Source organism: Schistocerca piceifrons, chromosome 3 (assembly GCF_021461385.2).
Source record: "Schistocerca piceifrons isolate TAMUIC-IGC-003096 chromosome 3, iqSchPice1.1, whole genome shotgun sequence".
Classification (NCBI taxonomy): domain Eukaryota; kingdom Metazoa; phylum Arthropoda; class Insecta; order Orthoptera; family Acrididae; genus Schistocerca; species Schistocerca piceifrons.
This window is the reverse complement of record NC_060140.1, coordinates 663,633,363-663,649,020: the sequence shown is the minus strand read 5'-3', so window position 1 is coordinate 663,649,020 and position 15,658 is coordinate 663,633,363. Positions and strand designations below refer to the sequence as shown.

The 15,658-nt window shown below is 38.5% G+C and overlaps 1 protein-coding gene across 3 annotated transcripts in view; it reads left to right on the top strand.

The window, feature by feature from the left end:
- LOC124787777 (protein pigeon) overlaps positions 1-15,658 on the top strand; it is a 485,699-nt gene that overhangs the window by 185,429 nt on the left and 284,612 nt on the right. For 2 of the 3 annotated variants that reach the window (XM_047254670.1, XM_047254671.1), the window contains exon 6: positions 10,283-10,492. In XM_047254670.1, coding sequence (XP_047110626.1) covers positions 10,283-10,492 — 210 coding nt within the window. Of the gene's footprint in view, positions 1-7,101; positions 7,201-10,282; positions 10,493-15,658 lie in introns of those variants that run through there. The other variant, XM_047254672.1, reaches the window with a different exon arrangement.

The window sequence follows — 15,658 nt, the reverse complement described above, 5'->3', positions numbered from 1 at the left end:
ATCCGAAGGTTCTGTGTGTGAGTCCAGACACACCTAGGATTTTGAATTAAAATTTGATTAGTAGTAATTTTATTCATTTGTTGTTCAGTTTACAAGGATTTTGGACATACCATGGTATTATAGTGTAAGAAAAAGAAGTGATCATTATATGATGGCATTTACATACATACGGGTCTAGTTTGACAAGGATGGGATAAGTAGTTGGTTGTGACTCAGAACTCCGTATTGTCCTTGAATTTGGAACTACCACGAAAAGTGGGAGAAGTAGCAGTGACCAATGCCAACCAAGCACTTGCAAATGCTCTGAACTGGTTCACAGCAAATTCTCTTGAAATAAACCTAAGTAAAACAAATTACATGCAGTTCCAATCCAGTTACATAAGCCCAGAAGATATTAACATTGCACATAAACCTAAGTAAAACAAATTACATGCAGTTCCAATCCAGTTACATAAGCCCAGAAGAGATTAACATTGCACACGAGAGCCAACAGTTACAAAGTGTTCAGTGCACAAAGTTACTAGGCGTTCACATAGATAACTGGTTCAACTGGGAATTCCACATATAGCAAACACTAAAAAAGCTTAGCTCAGCAACATTTGCCATCCGAATAATCTCCAAAATTGGAGACATCAACATATCAAAGTCCGCATATTTTGGCTACAAACAGTTAGGTACATTAACCACTACCTCACAATATCTTCTCTCGCTCATGGCTTCCACACTTCTCAATTCCTCTGAATATGAAACAAATGAGTCATACCATCATTATAACACAAGATGGAAAGGTGATATGCACTGTGAATGGAAAAATCTCTCTCTGGTACAAAAAGGGGTAAAGTACACAAGTACAAAAATCTTTAACGCTCTCCTGAGTAATATTATCTAAAAGAATGTTGTCGAAAAGAAAATGAAACGCTATTCAAAAAAAGCTAAAGGAATTCCTACTGGAAAAATGTTTCTACTCTTTAGATGAATTCTTCAGCAGAGATAAATAATTTTAGTAGTAATTCAGATTATTTCCTTTGTCATTGTATCTGTATTGTTTTTTATCACTATTGTATTTTTGTATTGTATTGTTTATTATCTTTATTATATTATTGTATTGTACCAGTTTTGAATCATTCATCTACCATGTGTAATATACCAGTATGTATTGTATTGTATGATATCTATATTGTATCTGCTTTGACTCAGTCCACATCCATGCATAATCATTAGGTATATCAAATAAATAAATAAAAATAAACAAAAAGGATGCAGAGGGCCATAGAAAGCACTGCACTGAAGACACAAAATCTTCTAAAGTACTGTAATGATGCCTACAACCTTTTTAAAAGTTCCAGTATAAGAGTAAGCTAGTCACTGCGTGGGTACTGAGTGGTAAAGATGTAGATATAAAAAAATTGACTGTAGATCAAACTAGGTGCATACGTAAGATTTAGATCATTACCTAGGGTTATTCAAGAAACTAAAGAATATGGTGAACTCATGAAGTGGAATATCGAAAATTTAAAACTTAATGAAATAAAGCATAAATTCTCTGAATTAGAGGCCAGAATTCTCAGTACAGTTTTAAAGAGTAGTTCAGTAGATTAGCAGGATATAATCAGAACAGAAATAATTAAGTCAGGGTATCTCACTTGGTTTCAGTAAATTAGCAGACACACAAAAGCCATTAATGATGCATAAAATACTCCAGCTTGTTGACCAAAGAAGAAAATATGAAAATGCTAGGAGAAAGGTAGGAAATTAGGTGTACAAGTTGCTTAGGAATGAAATAAATTTGCAAACAGACTTATCATAATGGGTTAGCAAGACATGTAAATGATTGGTAATGAAATGTCTGTAGGATACAGTGAAATGGTGAATAAGAAGATTAAACATAACGTCATATAACTAACATATAGAAGTGTTGAACTATGAGAAGCAGTTGAGAAACTTCTGTTCAGTGTAGAGAAAAGAACAGGTGAGTGGGCATGTGCACACCGAATACATGTACATTGGCAGAAAGCTGTTAAAAGATATTATGGAGGAGATGCATAAGGAGTAAGTTAATATGGGGGTAACAAGAGGGCCAATTATGTGATTAGTGTTTGACTGAGTACTGACTGATTATGAGTCCAAACAAATCAATACGGGCAGGGTGTATATGCCTCAGGAGAATGGGGAAAACCCGGGAATTTTTTCATCTGGGAGAAGTCCAGGTAAAACCTGGGAAATTTTTAGAATTCTGGGAATTTACATTGTTTTAGTTTTCAGTTAAATTTTTGTAATTTTGATTGGTAAGAACTGACACTCTAACAAAAATTTTGCTTTAGTCCACTACTGCAGAATAATACTGCAGGGTAAAATATAACTGAGAGAATAACACCAAAATAAAACTTTAGTTGCAAATAAAATATGCCATTTAAAACAACAAAACACAGTGCACACACAAGTGCCTGTTGACAGCAAAATGTGCGAAGGCTTTAGTACCAGGACTATGCAATACTTCGTAACACCAAACTGCTTTTGATGTGTATGACACCACAACTGTTTACATTTCTAACAGACCGCAGGAAAATATTGCGAATGGTGGTTTGAGAAGCGTTACTTCCAATCTAAATTTCCTTTTAAGGAAGATGAATTATGTTGTGTGAGAGAATGTGTGATGAATTTCTTAAATCACAAAATGTTAGTCTCTTATTCAAAACTTAACGTGGAGGACAAGCCACTTAAAAAAAAAAAAAAAAAAAAAAAAAAAAAAAAAAAAAAAAAAATGGGCCCAGGAGACCAGCTATTTACAACATTATTTAAAATTTTACTTGCACATTTGTGTTTGATATGTCTTAAAGCCTAATACAGGCTAAAAAAAGACCAAGTCTCAATGTAAGTTTTTCATATACATTTTAGTTCTTCCACAGATCACAAATTATGCAGTAACAATGACAAGAAGTATATTATCCTTAAAAATAAAATCTAAAGTGAGTTCTTGAGCAATTTAACAAGTAATTGGCTTTTCTATAGAAAAGCCCAAATGCTTGATGGAACAAGTATTCAGCCAGGGACCCATGAAATGTTTTTTGCACAGCAGTGAAATTTATAATCATGCTTGTCAGAAATATTCAGCTGCTGTGTTTTAAGCTGTGCTCTTAGGACCCTGCCTAACCACACCCTCAGAAAGAAGACCAAAAATTTTTGAGGACCAGTATTATATGTGAAAGCTTAGCTTTTCTTGTAGCTATACTGTATGTGTATTAATTTAAACCATTAACTTTTCCTATTTGTGTCTTCACGCTACTTAACAATGATGTTGCTATTGGTTGATTACATCATGTGTCCTATGCTCTGGATATCTGCTGGCATTGGCTGGTGAGATCACATGACATGAGCAAAGATTTGCTGATGAATGTGCACCACAATCTTGATTTCAGTGCTTTGCACAGAGCATAACTTAAGCATAGCTAACACCTGGTTCAAGAATCATGAAAGAAGGTTGTATACATGGAAGAAACCTGGAGATACTAGAAGGTATCAGATAGATTATATAATGGTAAGACAGAGATTTAGGAACCAGGTTTTAAATTGTAAGGCATTTCCAGGGGCAGATGTGGACTCTGACCACAATCTATTGGTTATGAACTGTAGATTAAAACTGAAGAAACTGCAAAAAGGTGGGAATTTAAGGAGATGGGACCTGGATAAACTGAAAGAACCAGAGGTTGTACACAGTTTCAGGGAGAGCATAAGGGAACAATTGACAGGAATGGGGGAAATAAGTACAGTAGAAGAAGAATGGGTAGCTCTGAGAAATGAAGTAGTGAAGGCAGCAGAGGATCAAGTAGGTAAAAAGACGAGGGCTAGTAGAAATCCTTGGGTAACAGAAGAAGTATTGAACTTAATTGACGAAAGGAGAAAATACAAAAATGCAGTAAATGAAGCAGGCAAAAAGGAATACAGACGTCTCAAAAATGAGATTGACAGGAAGTGCAAAATGACTAAGCAGGGATGGCTAGAGGACAAATGTAAGGATGTAGAGGCTTATCTCACTAGGGGTAAGATAGATACTGCCTATAGGAAAATTAAAGAGACCCCTGGACAAAAGCGAACAACTTGTATGAATATCAAGAGCTCAGATGGAAACCCAGTTCTAAGCAAAGAAGGGAAAGCAGGAAGGTGGAAGGAGTATATAGAGGGCCTATACAAGGGCGATGTACTTGAGGATGAAGATGAAATGGGAGACACGATATTGCGTGAAGAGTTTGACAGAGCACTGAAAGACCTGAGTCGAAACAAGGCCCCGGGGATAGACAACATTCCATTAGAACTACTGATGGCCTTGGGAGAGCCAGTCCTGACAAAACTCTACCATCTGGTGAGCAAGATGTATGAGACAGGCGAAATACCCTCAGACTTCAAGAGGAATATAATAATTCCAATCCCAAAGAAAGCAGGTGTTGACAGATGTGAAAATTACCGAACTATCAGTTATTAAGTCACAGCTGCAAAATACTAAAGCGAATTCTATTACACACGAATGGAAAAACTGGTAGAAGCCGACCTCGGGGAAGATCAGTTTGGATTCTGTAGAAATGTTGGAACACGTGAGGCAATACTGACCCTACGACTTATCTTAGAAGCTATTTTAAGGAAGGGCAAACCTACGTGTCTAGCATTTGTAGACTTAGAGAAAGCTTTTGACAATGTTGACTGGAATAATCTCTTTCAAATTGTGAAGGTGGCAGGGGTAAAATACAGGGAGCGAAAGGCTATTTACAATTTGTACAGAAACCAGATGGCAGTTATAAGAGTTTAGGGGCATGAAAGGGAAGCAGTGGTTGGGAAGGGAGTGAGACAGGGTTGTAGCCTCTCCCCTATGTTATTCAATCTGTATATTGAGCAAGCAGTAAAGGAAACAAAAGAAAAATTTGGAGTAGGTATTAAAATCCATGGAGAAGAAATAAAAACTTTTAGGTTCACTGATGACATTGTAATACTGTTAGAGACAGCAAAAGACTTGGAAGAGCAGTTGAATGGAATGGACAGTGTCTTGAAAGGAGGATATGAGATGAACATCAACAAAAGCAAAACGAGGATAATGGAATGTAGTTGAATTAAGTCGGGTGATGCTGAGGGAATTAGATTAGGAAATGAGACACTTAAAGTAGTAAAGGAGTTTTGCTATTTGGGGAGCAAAATAAATGATGATGGTCGAAGTAGAGAGGATATAAAATGTAGACTGGCAATGGCAAGGAAATCGTTTCTGAAGAAGAGAAATTTGTTAACATCGAGTATAGATTTAAGTGTCAGGAAGTCGTTTCTGAAAGTATTTGTATGGAGTGTAGCCATGTATGGAAGTGAATCATGGACGATAACTAGTTTGGACAAGAAGAGAATAGAAGCTTTCGAAATGTGGTGCTACAGAAGAATGCTGAAGATTAGATGGGTAGATCACGTAACTAATGATGAAGTATTGAATAGAATTGGGGAGAAGAGGAGTTTGTGGCACAACTTGACAAAAAGAAGGGACCGGTTAGTAGGACATATTCTGAGGCATCAAGGGATCACAACTTTAGCATCGGAGGGCAGTGTGGAGGGTAAAAATCGTAGAGGGGGACCAAGAGATGAATACACTAAGCAGATTCAGAAGGTTGTGGGTTGCAGTAAGTACTGGGAGATGAAGAAGCTTGCACAAGATAGGGTAGCATGGAGAGCTGCATCAAACCAGTCTCAGGACTGAAGACCACAACAACCTGTTTATAGCTTTGTGATACAAAAATACACAGTGTAAATGTTGTCATGCATCAAAGATCTTTTCAAAAAGCATTGCTTTTTTGGTGGATTTTATTTCCTAAAGTGCCAGGATGTTCCATGTCAATATATATAACCTTCACCATGCAAAGAATTGCTGTTTTACAGCTCGGAGGGAAAGTATATTGTCACTTGACAAGGAGAACAATGTGCTTTCACCAGGGTATAATCCATGTTCACGTGGAAAAAAGAGTAGTTTTAACAGGGAAATCCAGGAAAAATCCAGTTCCCTCCCCCCTCAATCCACGTATATACCCTGAAAGGCATCAATGAAATATATTTTGCTACAACCAAAATCTGCAGGATAAATAGAAACTAGGAGGGTGTTTCAGCTGGCATAAAGAATCTATAGTATTGATTAATTACCATTAGAGTTCCAGAAAAGCACTATCTTTTTATTAACAAAGATAAATGTGAAAATTATTGAATGATCAACCAATCTGATGGTGCTTGTAAACTGTAAGAATAATATGCAGAAGAACATAAAGAAAAATTTCAAGAGGTCATGGATGAAGATTAATTGTTTCAGAAAAACAAAATGTGTCTGTGAAGTAATTCAGACTTGGTGCTTATCAAGGAAAGAAAAGATAAAATCAATAAGGAATCATTCCTAATGTTTTTAGACCAAAAGAAAGCTTTCAATGATGTAAGGTGGAACAACATATTATCAGTTATAAAATGAGAGGTAGATTATAAAAAAGTGATAATCTATACATATGAAAATGTGTAATGAAAGATGGATATCAAGAAACACAAATTTTTGTTAAGGATGGTAAGAAACAGGATTTTTATATTTTATCATTGTTATTTAACTTGTACATTGAAATGCAGTGAGAGATGGGAAATAAAATCTCAGAAAAGCGGTAAAAATACAGGAGCAACAGACAGATATGCTAAGGTTTGCAAATGATGTAGCCCTTCTGACAAGAGCTCCTGTATGATAGTCGGGGGGGGGAGGTAGACTGATGGGAATGGAGTCTTTTTAATATAATTTGCCCAGTGTGTGACATCAGCTGAAAAGACTGGCAACTTGTTGGCCGATCTTGCTCATGTGGGAATTCCCAGCTGTTAGTGCCATACAATGAATCATTTCATTTCATTTTGGAAGACAAATGGCGAGTTGTAGATAGCTGTAAAAAAGGTCCAGTTCAGATCCTGTTGTCCTTTTGCTAAAATACTAGGCCACAGTAAGCATACTTTTTAAAAAAGAATACACATTATCGGAAGAAAAACACTTGATTACACTATATATTTTTTTCTTTCCCTGACAGCTTGCGGAGTGCCCTTGCCATCTGGGCAAAAGAAGTCACGTACAAGACCTGCTGAAAGGATTGATCTGTATATCCATGTAGAATAAGAGCTAAGAATAAAAAAGCTAAGAAAAAGATGGTGCTGAGTAGTGGGAAGGTAAACTGTCATTTGCTTCATTTTAAAATTGGTCATAACACACTAGTCCAACAAGTGAAAGAACTCTCCTACCTAGGCAGTAAGATTAAACAGTGTGGCTGAAGCAACGAAGATATCAGGAATAGACTGGTGTAGTGGAAAAACCTTTCTTTCGTAAAAGAACACTAGTGATAGCAAATGTTGATGTGGAATGGGCTAAATAATTTTTCAATGTGTGTATCTGAAGCACAGAATTGAATTTAGCTTAAATATTGTTCTTGGGAAATTCAGAGAAGAAGGAACTGGAAATGGGCTGCTATTGAAAAATCTTGAAAATTAAGTGGACAGATGAACCAAATGAAGAGCTACTAAAATGCAATAGGCTAAAAATGAGTCTGTGGGAAACACTTACCAAAAGAAGGGCCAGTTATTGGAAATAAACTTGGTGCTGGAAGGATCAGTGGAGAGTAACAAATTATCGAGGTAGACAAAGACTAGGATATACGATATAAACTACAGGGCATGTAGCGCATAACCCTCACATACAGAAGAAGACAGTTATAACAATAAAGAATGCCAAGTCATGGAGGACAGCATCAGAGCAGTCATTGTTTTTGCTTCTACAGACAGGATAATTAAAAGGAACAAGTAATAAATGTAACTGAGAAAAAAATGTAGAGAAACTACAGGTGCATGTAAAGTTGAAGAACAACTTGTGAGATCGCAGGAATGTAAATTATACTCAAAATATCTAAGTACAGAGATAGATGAATTGGTTAGTGAAGTAACATCTCTGTATGCTTTGTTAGTGAGGCAGTTGACAAATTCGTCAATCTTTTTAACTTGTTGTTGTTGTTGTTGTTGTTGTCTTCAGTCCTGAGACTGGTTTGATGCAGCTCTCCATGCTACTCTATCCTGTGCAAGCTTCTTCATCTCCCAGTACTTACTGCAACCTACATCCTTCTGAATCTGCTTAGTGTATTCATCTCTTGGTCTCCCTCTATGATTTTTACCCTCCACGCTGCCCTCCAATGCTAAACTTGTGATCCCTTGATGCCTCAGAATATGTCCTACTAACCGATCCCTTCCTCTTGTCAAGTTGTGCCACAAACTCCTCCCCAATTCTGTTCAATAACTCCTCATTAGTTATGTGATCTACCCATCTAATCTTCAGCATTCTTCTGTAGCACCACATTTCGAAAGCTTCTATTCTCTTCTTGTCCAAACTATATATCGTCCACGTTTCACTTCCATACATGGCTACACTCCATACAAATACTTTCAGAAACGACTTTCTGACACTTAAATCTATACTCGATCTTAACAAATTTCTCTTCTTCAGAAACGCTTTCCTTGCCATTGCCAGTCTACATTTTATATCCTCTCTACTTCGACCATCATCATTTATTTTGCTCCCCAAATAGCAAAACTCCTTTACTACTTTAAGTGTCTCATTTCCTAATCTAATTCCCTCAGCATCACCCGACTTAATTCAACTACATTCCATTATCCTCGTTTTGCTTTTGTTGTTGTTCATCTCATATCCTCCTTTCAAGACACTGTCCATTCCATTCAACTGCTCTTCCAAGTCCTTTGCTGTCTCTGACAGTATTACAATGTCATCGGTGAACCTAAAAGTTTTTATTTCTTCTCCATGGATTTTAATACCTACTCCGAACTTTTCTTTTGTTTCCTTTACTGCTTGCTCAATATACAGATAAAATACCATCGGGGAGAGGCTACAATCCTGTCTCACTCCCTTCCCAACCACTGCTTCCCTTTCATGTCCCTCGACTCTTATAATTGCCATCTGCTTTCTGTACCAATTGTAAATAGCCTTTTGCTCCCTGTATTTTACCCCTGCCATCTTCAGAATTTGAAAGAGTGTATTCCAGTGAATATTGTCAAAAGCTTTCCCTAAGTCTACAAATGCTAGAAACGTAGGTTTGCCTATTTGATTTTGTATTTATAACCCTGTATTCACCTGACCAAAAGTCTTGTCCCTCCTGCCACCGAACGTCACTAATTCCCACTATATTTAACTTTAACCTATCCATTTCCCTTTTTAAATTTTCTAACCTACCTGCCCGATTAAGGGATCTGACATTCCACGCTCCGATCCGTAGAATGGCAGTTTTCTTTCTCCTGATAACGACGTCTTCTTGAGTAGTCCCCACCCGGAGATCCGAATGGGGGACTATTTTACCTCCGGAATATTTTACCCAAGAGGACACCATCATCATTGAACCATACAGTAAAGCTGCATGCCCTCGGGAAAAATTATGGCTGTAGTTTCCCCTTGCTTTCAGCCGTTAGCAGTACCAGCACAGCAAGGCCGTTTTGGTTAGTGTTACAAGGCCAGATCAGTCAATCATCCCAACTGTTGCCCCTGCAACTACTGAAAAAGCTGCTGCCCCTATTCAGGAACCACATGTTTGTCTGGCCTCTCAACAGATACCCCTCCGTTGTGGTTGCACCTACAGTACGGCCATCTGGATCGCTGAGGCACACAAGCCTCCCCACCAACGGCAAGGTCCGTGGTTCATGGGGTTCTTTTTATCTACAGCCTCCTATTTATCACTTGCACCTGTGCCAGCAGCCATAAAGAGGGCTCAAGTGTTGGTATCTGATTACAGATCACAATACTTGCCATCAGCCCCTCAACACTATAAAGCTAGTGCATAAATCAGCCACCACCATGTGCCACTGTTGTATGTGGTATTTCTGACTTGCTTACATGAAGCCTTGAGATAAAAGTACTGAACTGGTGAAACGAAAAAATACTTTCTCTAAAGCAGTATTTGACACACCTGATGGATCTGTTGTGTTACCCATCCGCTCAAGTGTCACATTATGTAGAGACGGTGTTAACAGCAATATGAGAGAAAAAGTATGCAGAGAGAGGGAGAGGGAGGGGGGGGGGGGAGATGCACTAGCTCCCTTACTGACTAAATTAAAATAATTTGTTTGTATGTCATATAACTAATATCTAGAAGTGCATATTTATATATAATTTCGTTGAAAAACTTCACTATTAAATATTGTAGTCCTCCTTCATGTTTCAACTTCTTTTACATGCTGTTATGATCGTATTTTTTCACAGACATTAAATGGAGATCCACCTTATGAGTCTATAGTAAAAACATTCTGTTGGGCTCAGTGGGACTGTGTACACCAGTCACTTTATTACATTCACTACCGAAAACCACAAATCAGTGTTGAAGGGGAAGAAAAAGAAGAAAATCAAGAGGAAGAGATGTCGCCCACTCTGTCATGCTTGCAATTCCATGATGAAATGCCACATGAGACGGTGGTAAGTGTTTCAGTAGAAGTAGAAGTATGGATAAGAAGAATTACTGAAACGTGGCTGTCAGTACTTTTGTGCTCACTGCCTTACAGTAATGTACCAAGCTCAAAACAATTTTTTAAAATTTAATAATGAATTAGTTTTCAGTGCCTGCTCACAGACTACTGAAAGATTGTTCCGCACACCATTGTTTTTGTAAGGAGAGAGAGTTATCAATAGTTTCATGCTGTTAATGCTAATTGTTGCCCTTTTCCCTCGCCATTTCCTATTCTTTCCTTTTGCACTTTCTGTTGCCTTTCCTGATCTAATTGAAAGGTTATTGACTTGTTAATTTTGTACAATGTCTTCATTGCATTTCATTTGGTGAATGAAGAGGCTGGCAAAATTTTGTATAAACAAGCTGATATTGCCTATATTTAAATTACTATTGATGAAGAAATTGAAGAAATGTATGATGAGATAAAAGAAATTATTCAGGTAGTGAAGGAAGATGAAAATTTAATAGTCATGGGTGACTGGAATTCGAGAGTAGGAAAAGGGACAGAAGGAAACATAGTAGGTGAATATGGATTGGGGCTATGAAATGAAAGAGGGAGCTGCCTGGTAGAGTTTTGCACAGAGCATAACTTAATCATAGCTAACACTTGGTTCAAGAATCATGAAAGAAGGTTGTATACATGAAAGAATCCTGGAGATACTAGAAGGTATCAGACAGATTATATAATGGTAAGACAGAGATTTAGGAACCAGGTTTTAAATTGTAAGACATTTCCAGGTGTAGATGTGGACTCTGACCACAATCTATTGGTTATGAACTGTAGATTAAAACTGAAGAAACTGCAAAAAGGTGGGAATTTAAGGAGATGGGACCTGGATAAACTAAAAGAACCAGAGGTTGTACAGAGTTTCAGGGAGAGCATAAGGGAACTATTGACAGGAATGGGGGAAAGAAGTACAGTAGAAGAAGAATGGGTAGCTCTGAGAAATGAAGTAGTGAAGGCAGCAGAGGATCAAGTAGGTAAAAAGATGAGGGCTAGTAGAAATCCTTGGGTAACAGAAGAACTATTGAACTTAATTGATGAGAGGAGAAAATATAAAAGTGCAGTAAATGAAGCAGGCAAAAAGGAATACAGACGTTTCAAAAATGAGATTGACAGAAAGTGTAAAATGGCTAAGCAGGGATGGCTAGAGGACAAATGTAAGGATGTAGAGGCTTATCTCACTAGGGGTAAGATAGATACTGCCTACAGGAAAATTAAAGAGACCTTTGGAGAAGAGAGAACCACTTGTATGAATGTCAAGAGCTCAGATGGAAACCCAGTTCTAAGCAAAGAAGGGAAAGCAGAGAGGTGGAAGGAGTATAATAGAGGGCCTATACAAGGGCGATGTACTTGAGGACAATATTATGGAAATGGAAGAGGACATAGATGAGGATGAAATGGGAGATACAATATTGCGTGAAGAGTTTGACAGAGCACTGAAAGACCTGAGTCGAAACAAGGCCCCGGGAGTAGACAACATTCCATTAGAACTACTGACGGCCCTGGGAGAGCCAGTCCTGACAAAACTCTACCATCTGGTGACAAGATGTATGAGACAGGCGAAATACCCTCAGACTTCAAGAGGAATATAATAATTCCAATCCTAAAGAAAGCAGGTGTTGACAGACGTGAAAATTACCGAACTATCAGTTTAATAAGTCACAGCTGCAAAATACTAACACGAATTCTTTACACACAAATGGAAAAACTGGTAGAAGCCGACCTCGGGGAAGATCAGTTTGAATTCCGTAGAAATATTGGAGCACGTGAGGCAATACTGACCTTATGACTTATCTTAGAAGAAAGATTAAGAAAAGGCAAACCTACGTGTCTAGCATTTGTAGACTTAGAGAAAGCTTTTGACAATGTTGACTGGAATACTCTCTTTCAAATTCTAATGGTGGCAGGAGTAAAATACAGGGAACGGAAGGCTATTTACAATTTGTACAGAAAACAGATGGCAGTTATAAGAGTCAAGGGGCATGAAAGGGAAGCAGTGGTTGGGAAGGGAGTGAGACAGGGTTGTAGCCTCTCCCCGATGTTATTAAATCTGTATATTGAGCAAGCAGTAAAGGAAACAAAAGAAAAATTCGGAGTAGGTATTAAAATCCATGGAGAAGAAATAAAAACTTTGAGGTTCGCCGATGACATTGTAATTCTGTCAGAGACAGCAAAGGACTTGGAAGATCAGTTGAACGGAATGGACAGTGTCTTGAAAGGAGGATATAAGATGAACATCAACAAAAGCAAAACGAGTATAATGGACTGTAGTCGAAATAAGTCAGGTGTTGCTGAGGGAATTAGATTAGGAAATGAGATACTCAGAATAGTAAAGGAGTTTTGCTATTTGGGGAGCAAAATAACTGAAGTGAAACGTGGACGATAAATAGTTTGTATAAGAAGAGAATAGAAGCTTTCGAAATGTGGTGCTACAGAAGAATGCTGAAGATTAGATGGGTAGATCACGTAACTAATGATGAAGTATTGAATAGAATTGGGGAGAAGAGGAGTTTGTGGCACAACTTGACAAAAAGAAGGGACCGTTTAGTAGGACATATTCTGAGGCATCAAGGGATCACAACTTTAGCATTGGAGGGCAGTGTGGAGGGTAAAAATCGTAGAGGGAGACCAAGAGATGAATACACTAAGCAGATTCAGAAGGTTGTGGGTTGCAGTAAGTACTGGGAGATGAAGAAGCTTGCACAAGATAGGGTAGCATGGAGAGCTGCATCAAACCAGTCTCAGGACTGAAGACCACAACAACAAACATTGATGTACATTTTTTTTCACATGCATACAGATGTTGATCAGACTGCAGTTTACATTTTTCGTTGCTCTTGACAAAATTAGGTCACTAACCTACATAGTCTCCACGGAATCTTCTTATTTATATGTGCGGCACTTTATAATAACACTAATATGGCGATTTCATGATATCCATCAGATTATGATTATGTTTTAGTGATGACTGGCTGTCAATATTTGATCCTAAATGAGACTGCTTTTTGGTGACTTACTTCAACTCTGTCCTAGCATTGATTCAGCACATCTGACTGGCTCTACTTTGGCTTGGTCATGACCGAATGAAATATTATCCTTTGTGCAAATTAAAAACTAGTGTAGAAAAGTCTTAAAAAAAAGGTTAAATACAGATCAGCAATATATTTACTAATAATAGAAAAGGCAAGAATTTTAGACAACACTTACACACATTTGGAAGTGAAATTATTTTATTTAACATTTGGCCAAGTATTCCTTAGGTGGCCTATACTTGTCTCCTAGAGATGAAATGTACAGTACTGCCAAGGAACACAGATGAAAGTAAAAGTGACACACTACCACTGGTAGTGACGATGACAGATGAGGGTGGACAAATATGAAGGGGGAGACTTTAGAGAAAGGAGGACCGACTCAGTGTGGTTCCTCCACCTTTATTAGTCCTTATCCTTGGTTCTCACTGCATCTGGTTATGTCTCTTTTTGGGGTCTGACTGACTTGCACTCCCTTTTTTAATGTTCATTGACCTATCCATCTCCTCTCTTCAATGAAGAAACTATTAATTCGGAAACCTAGATAGTGTGTTACTTTTGTGTGTGCCTATGGAATGTACTACACGTTTTGCTGTCTGAAGGCACATACTAACAGCAAATCTCTCATAGCTTATTAGTTTTCTCGAATTTATTTCCCTTTGTTACAATTATTCTTCAAAGGAATCTGGTAATGAGTTGTGTTTTTACAAGTGGATTATTTGGTGCACAAATTTTACTCTCATTTTCTATGAAAGCCCACTGAGATTATTCTAGCACCCAAAATCTTATATTTAAGACAATTCATTAACTAACATGTTTTCTCAGTAAAATTTTGTATTTTTAGATACAGAAAAATCAGTGCTACAAAATGGTAATGCTGTTTTGTCAAAGGTCTACATTCTACTACAATTTGATCAGTCTATCCTTTTCATAACAACATTATGAAAAGGATAGTTCCTGCTCACCATATAGCAGATATGCTGAGTCACAGATAGGCACAACAAAAATACTCTCAGAGAGTGAGCTTTTGGCCAACAAGGCCTTCATTGACACACACACACACACACACACACACACACACACACACACACACACACACACACACACACTTCTATGCAAACACAACTCTCACACACATGACCACCATATTTAGCTGCTGTAGCCAGACTGAGAGGAGCAGTGCATGATGAGAGAGGCAACGAGGTGTTGGGGGTAAAGAGGAGGCTGGGGTGGAAGGGGGACGGATAGCTGGGTAGTGGTGGGAGATGTAAAATGCTACTGTGGGGAGCATAAAGGGACGAGGTGGAGAGAGGGTAGAGGAGTTAGGTGCAGTCAGGAGGGTAGAAGGAGAAGGAGGGTGGGGGGGGGGGGGAGGGGTAGAGGGACGGAAGAGAAGTAAAAAGACAGAGGGTGCATTGGTGGAATAAAGAGCTGTACAGTGCTAGAATGGGAAGAGGGAAGGGGCGAGATGGGTAAGGACAATGACTAACGAAGGTTGAGGCCAGAAGGGTTATGAGAATGTGAGATGTAGTGCTAGAGACAGTTCCCTCTGCACAATTCAGAAAATCTGGTATTGGTGGGAAGGATGCAGATGCACAGGCTGTGAAGCAGTCATTGAAATGAAGAACATTGTGTTGGGTGGCATACTTAGCAACGAGATGGTCCAGCTGTTTCCTGGCCACAATTTGTGGCTGGCCATTCATCTGGACAGATAGCTTGTTGGTTGTCATGCTCATGTAGAATGCAGCACAGTGGTTGCATCTTAGCTTGTAGATCACATGACAGATCTCAAAGGTAGCCCTGTATTTGATGGAATAGGTGGTGCTTGTGACCCGACTGGAGTCATTGATGGTGGGAGTATGTACGGGACAAGTCTTATATCTCGGACTGTTACAGAGATATGAGCCATGAGGCAAGGGGTTTTGAGCATGGGTTGTGTAGGGATGGATGAGAATATTGTGTATATTCGGAGTGCAGGGGAATACTAGTGGGGGGGGGGGGGGGGGGGGGGAGGATAGTGATTAGGACTTTCCTCATTTCAGGGCATGATGAGAGATAGTTGAAACCCTGAACTGTGCAGATGGAAACTCTCCGTGCATTAT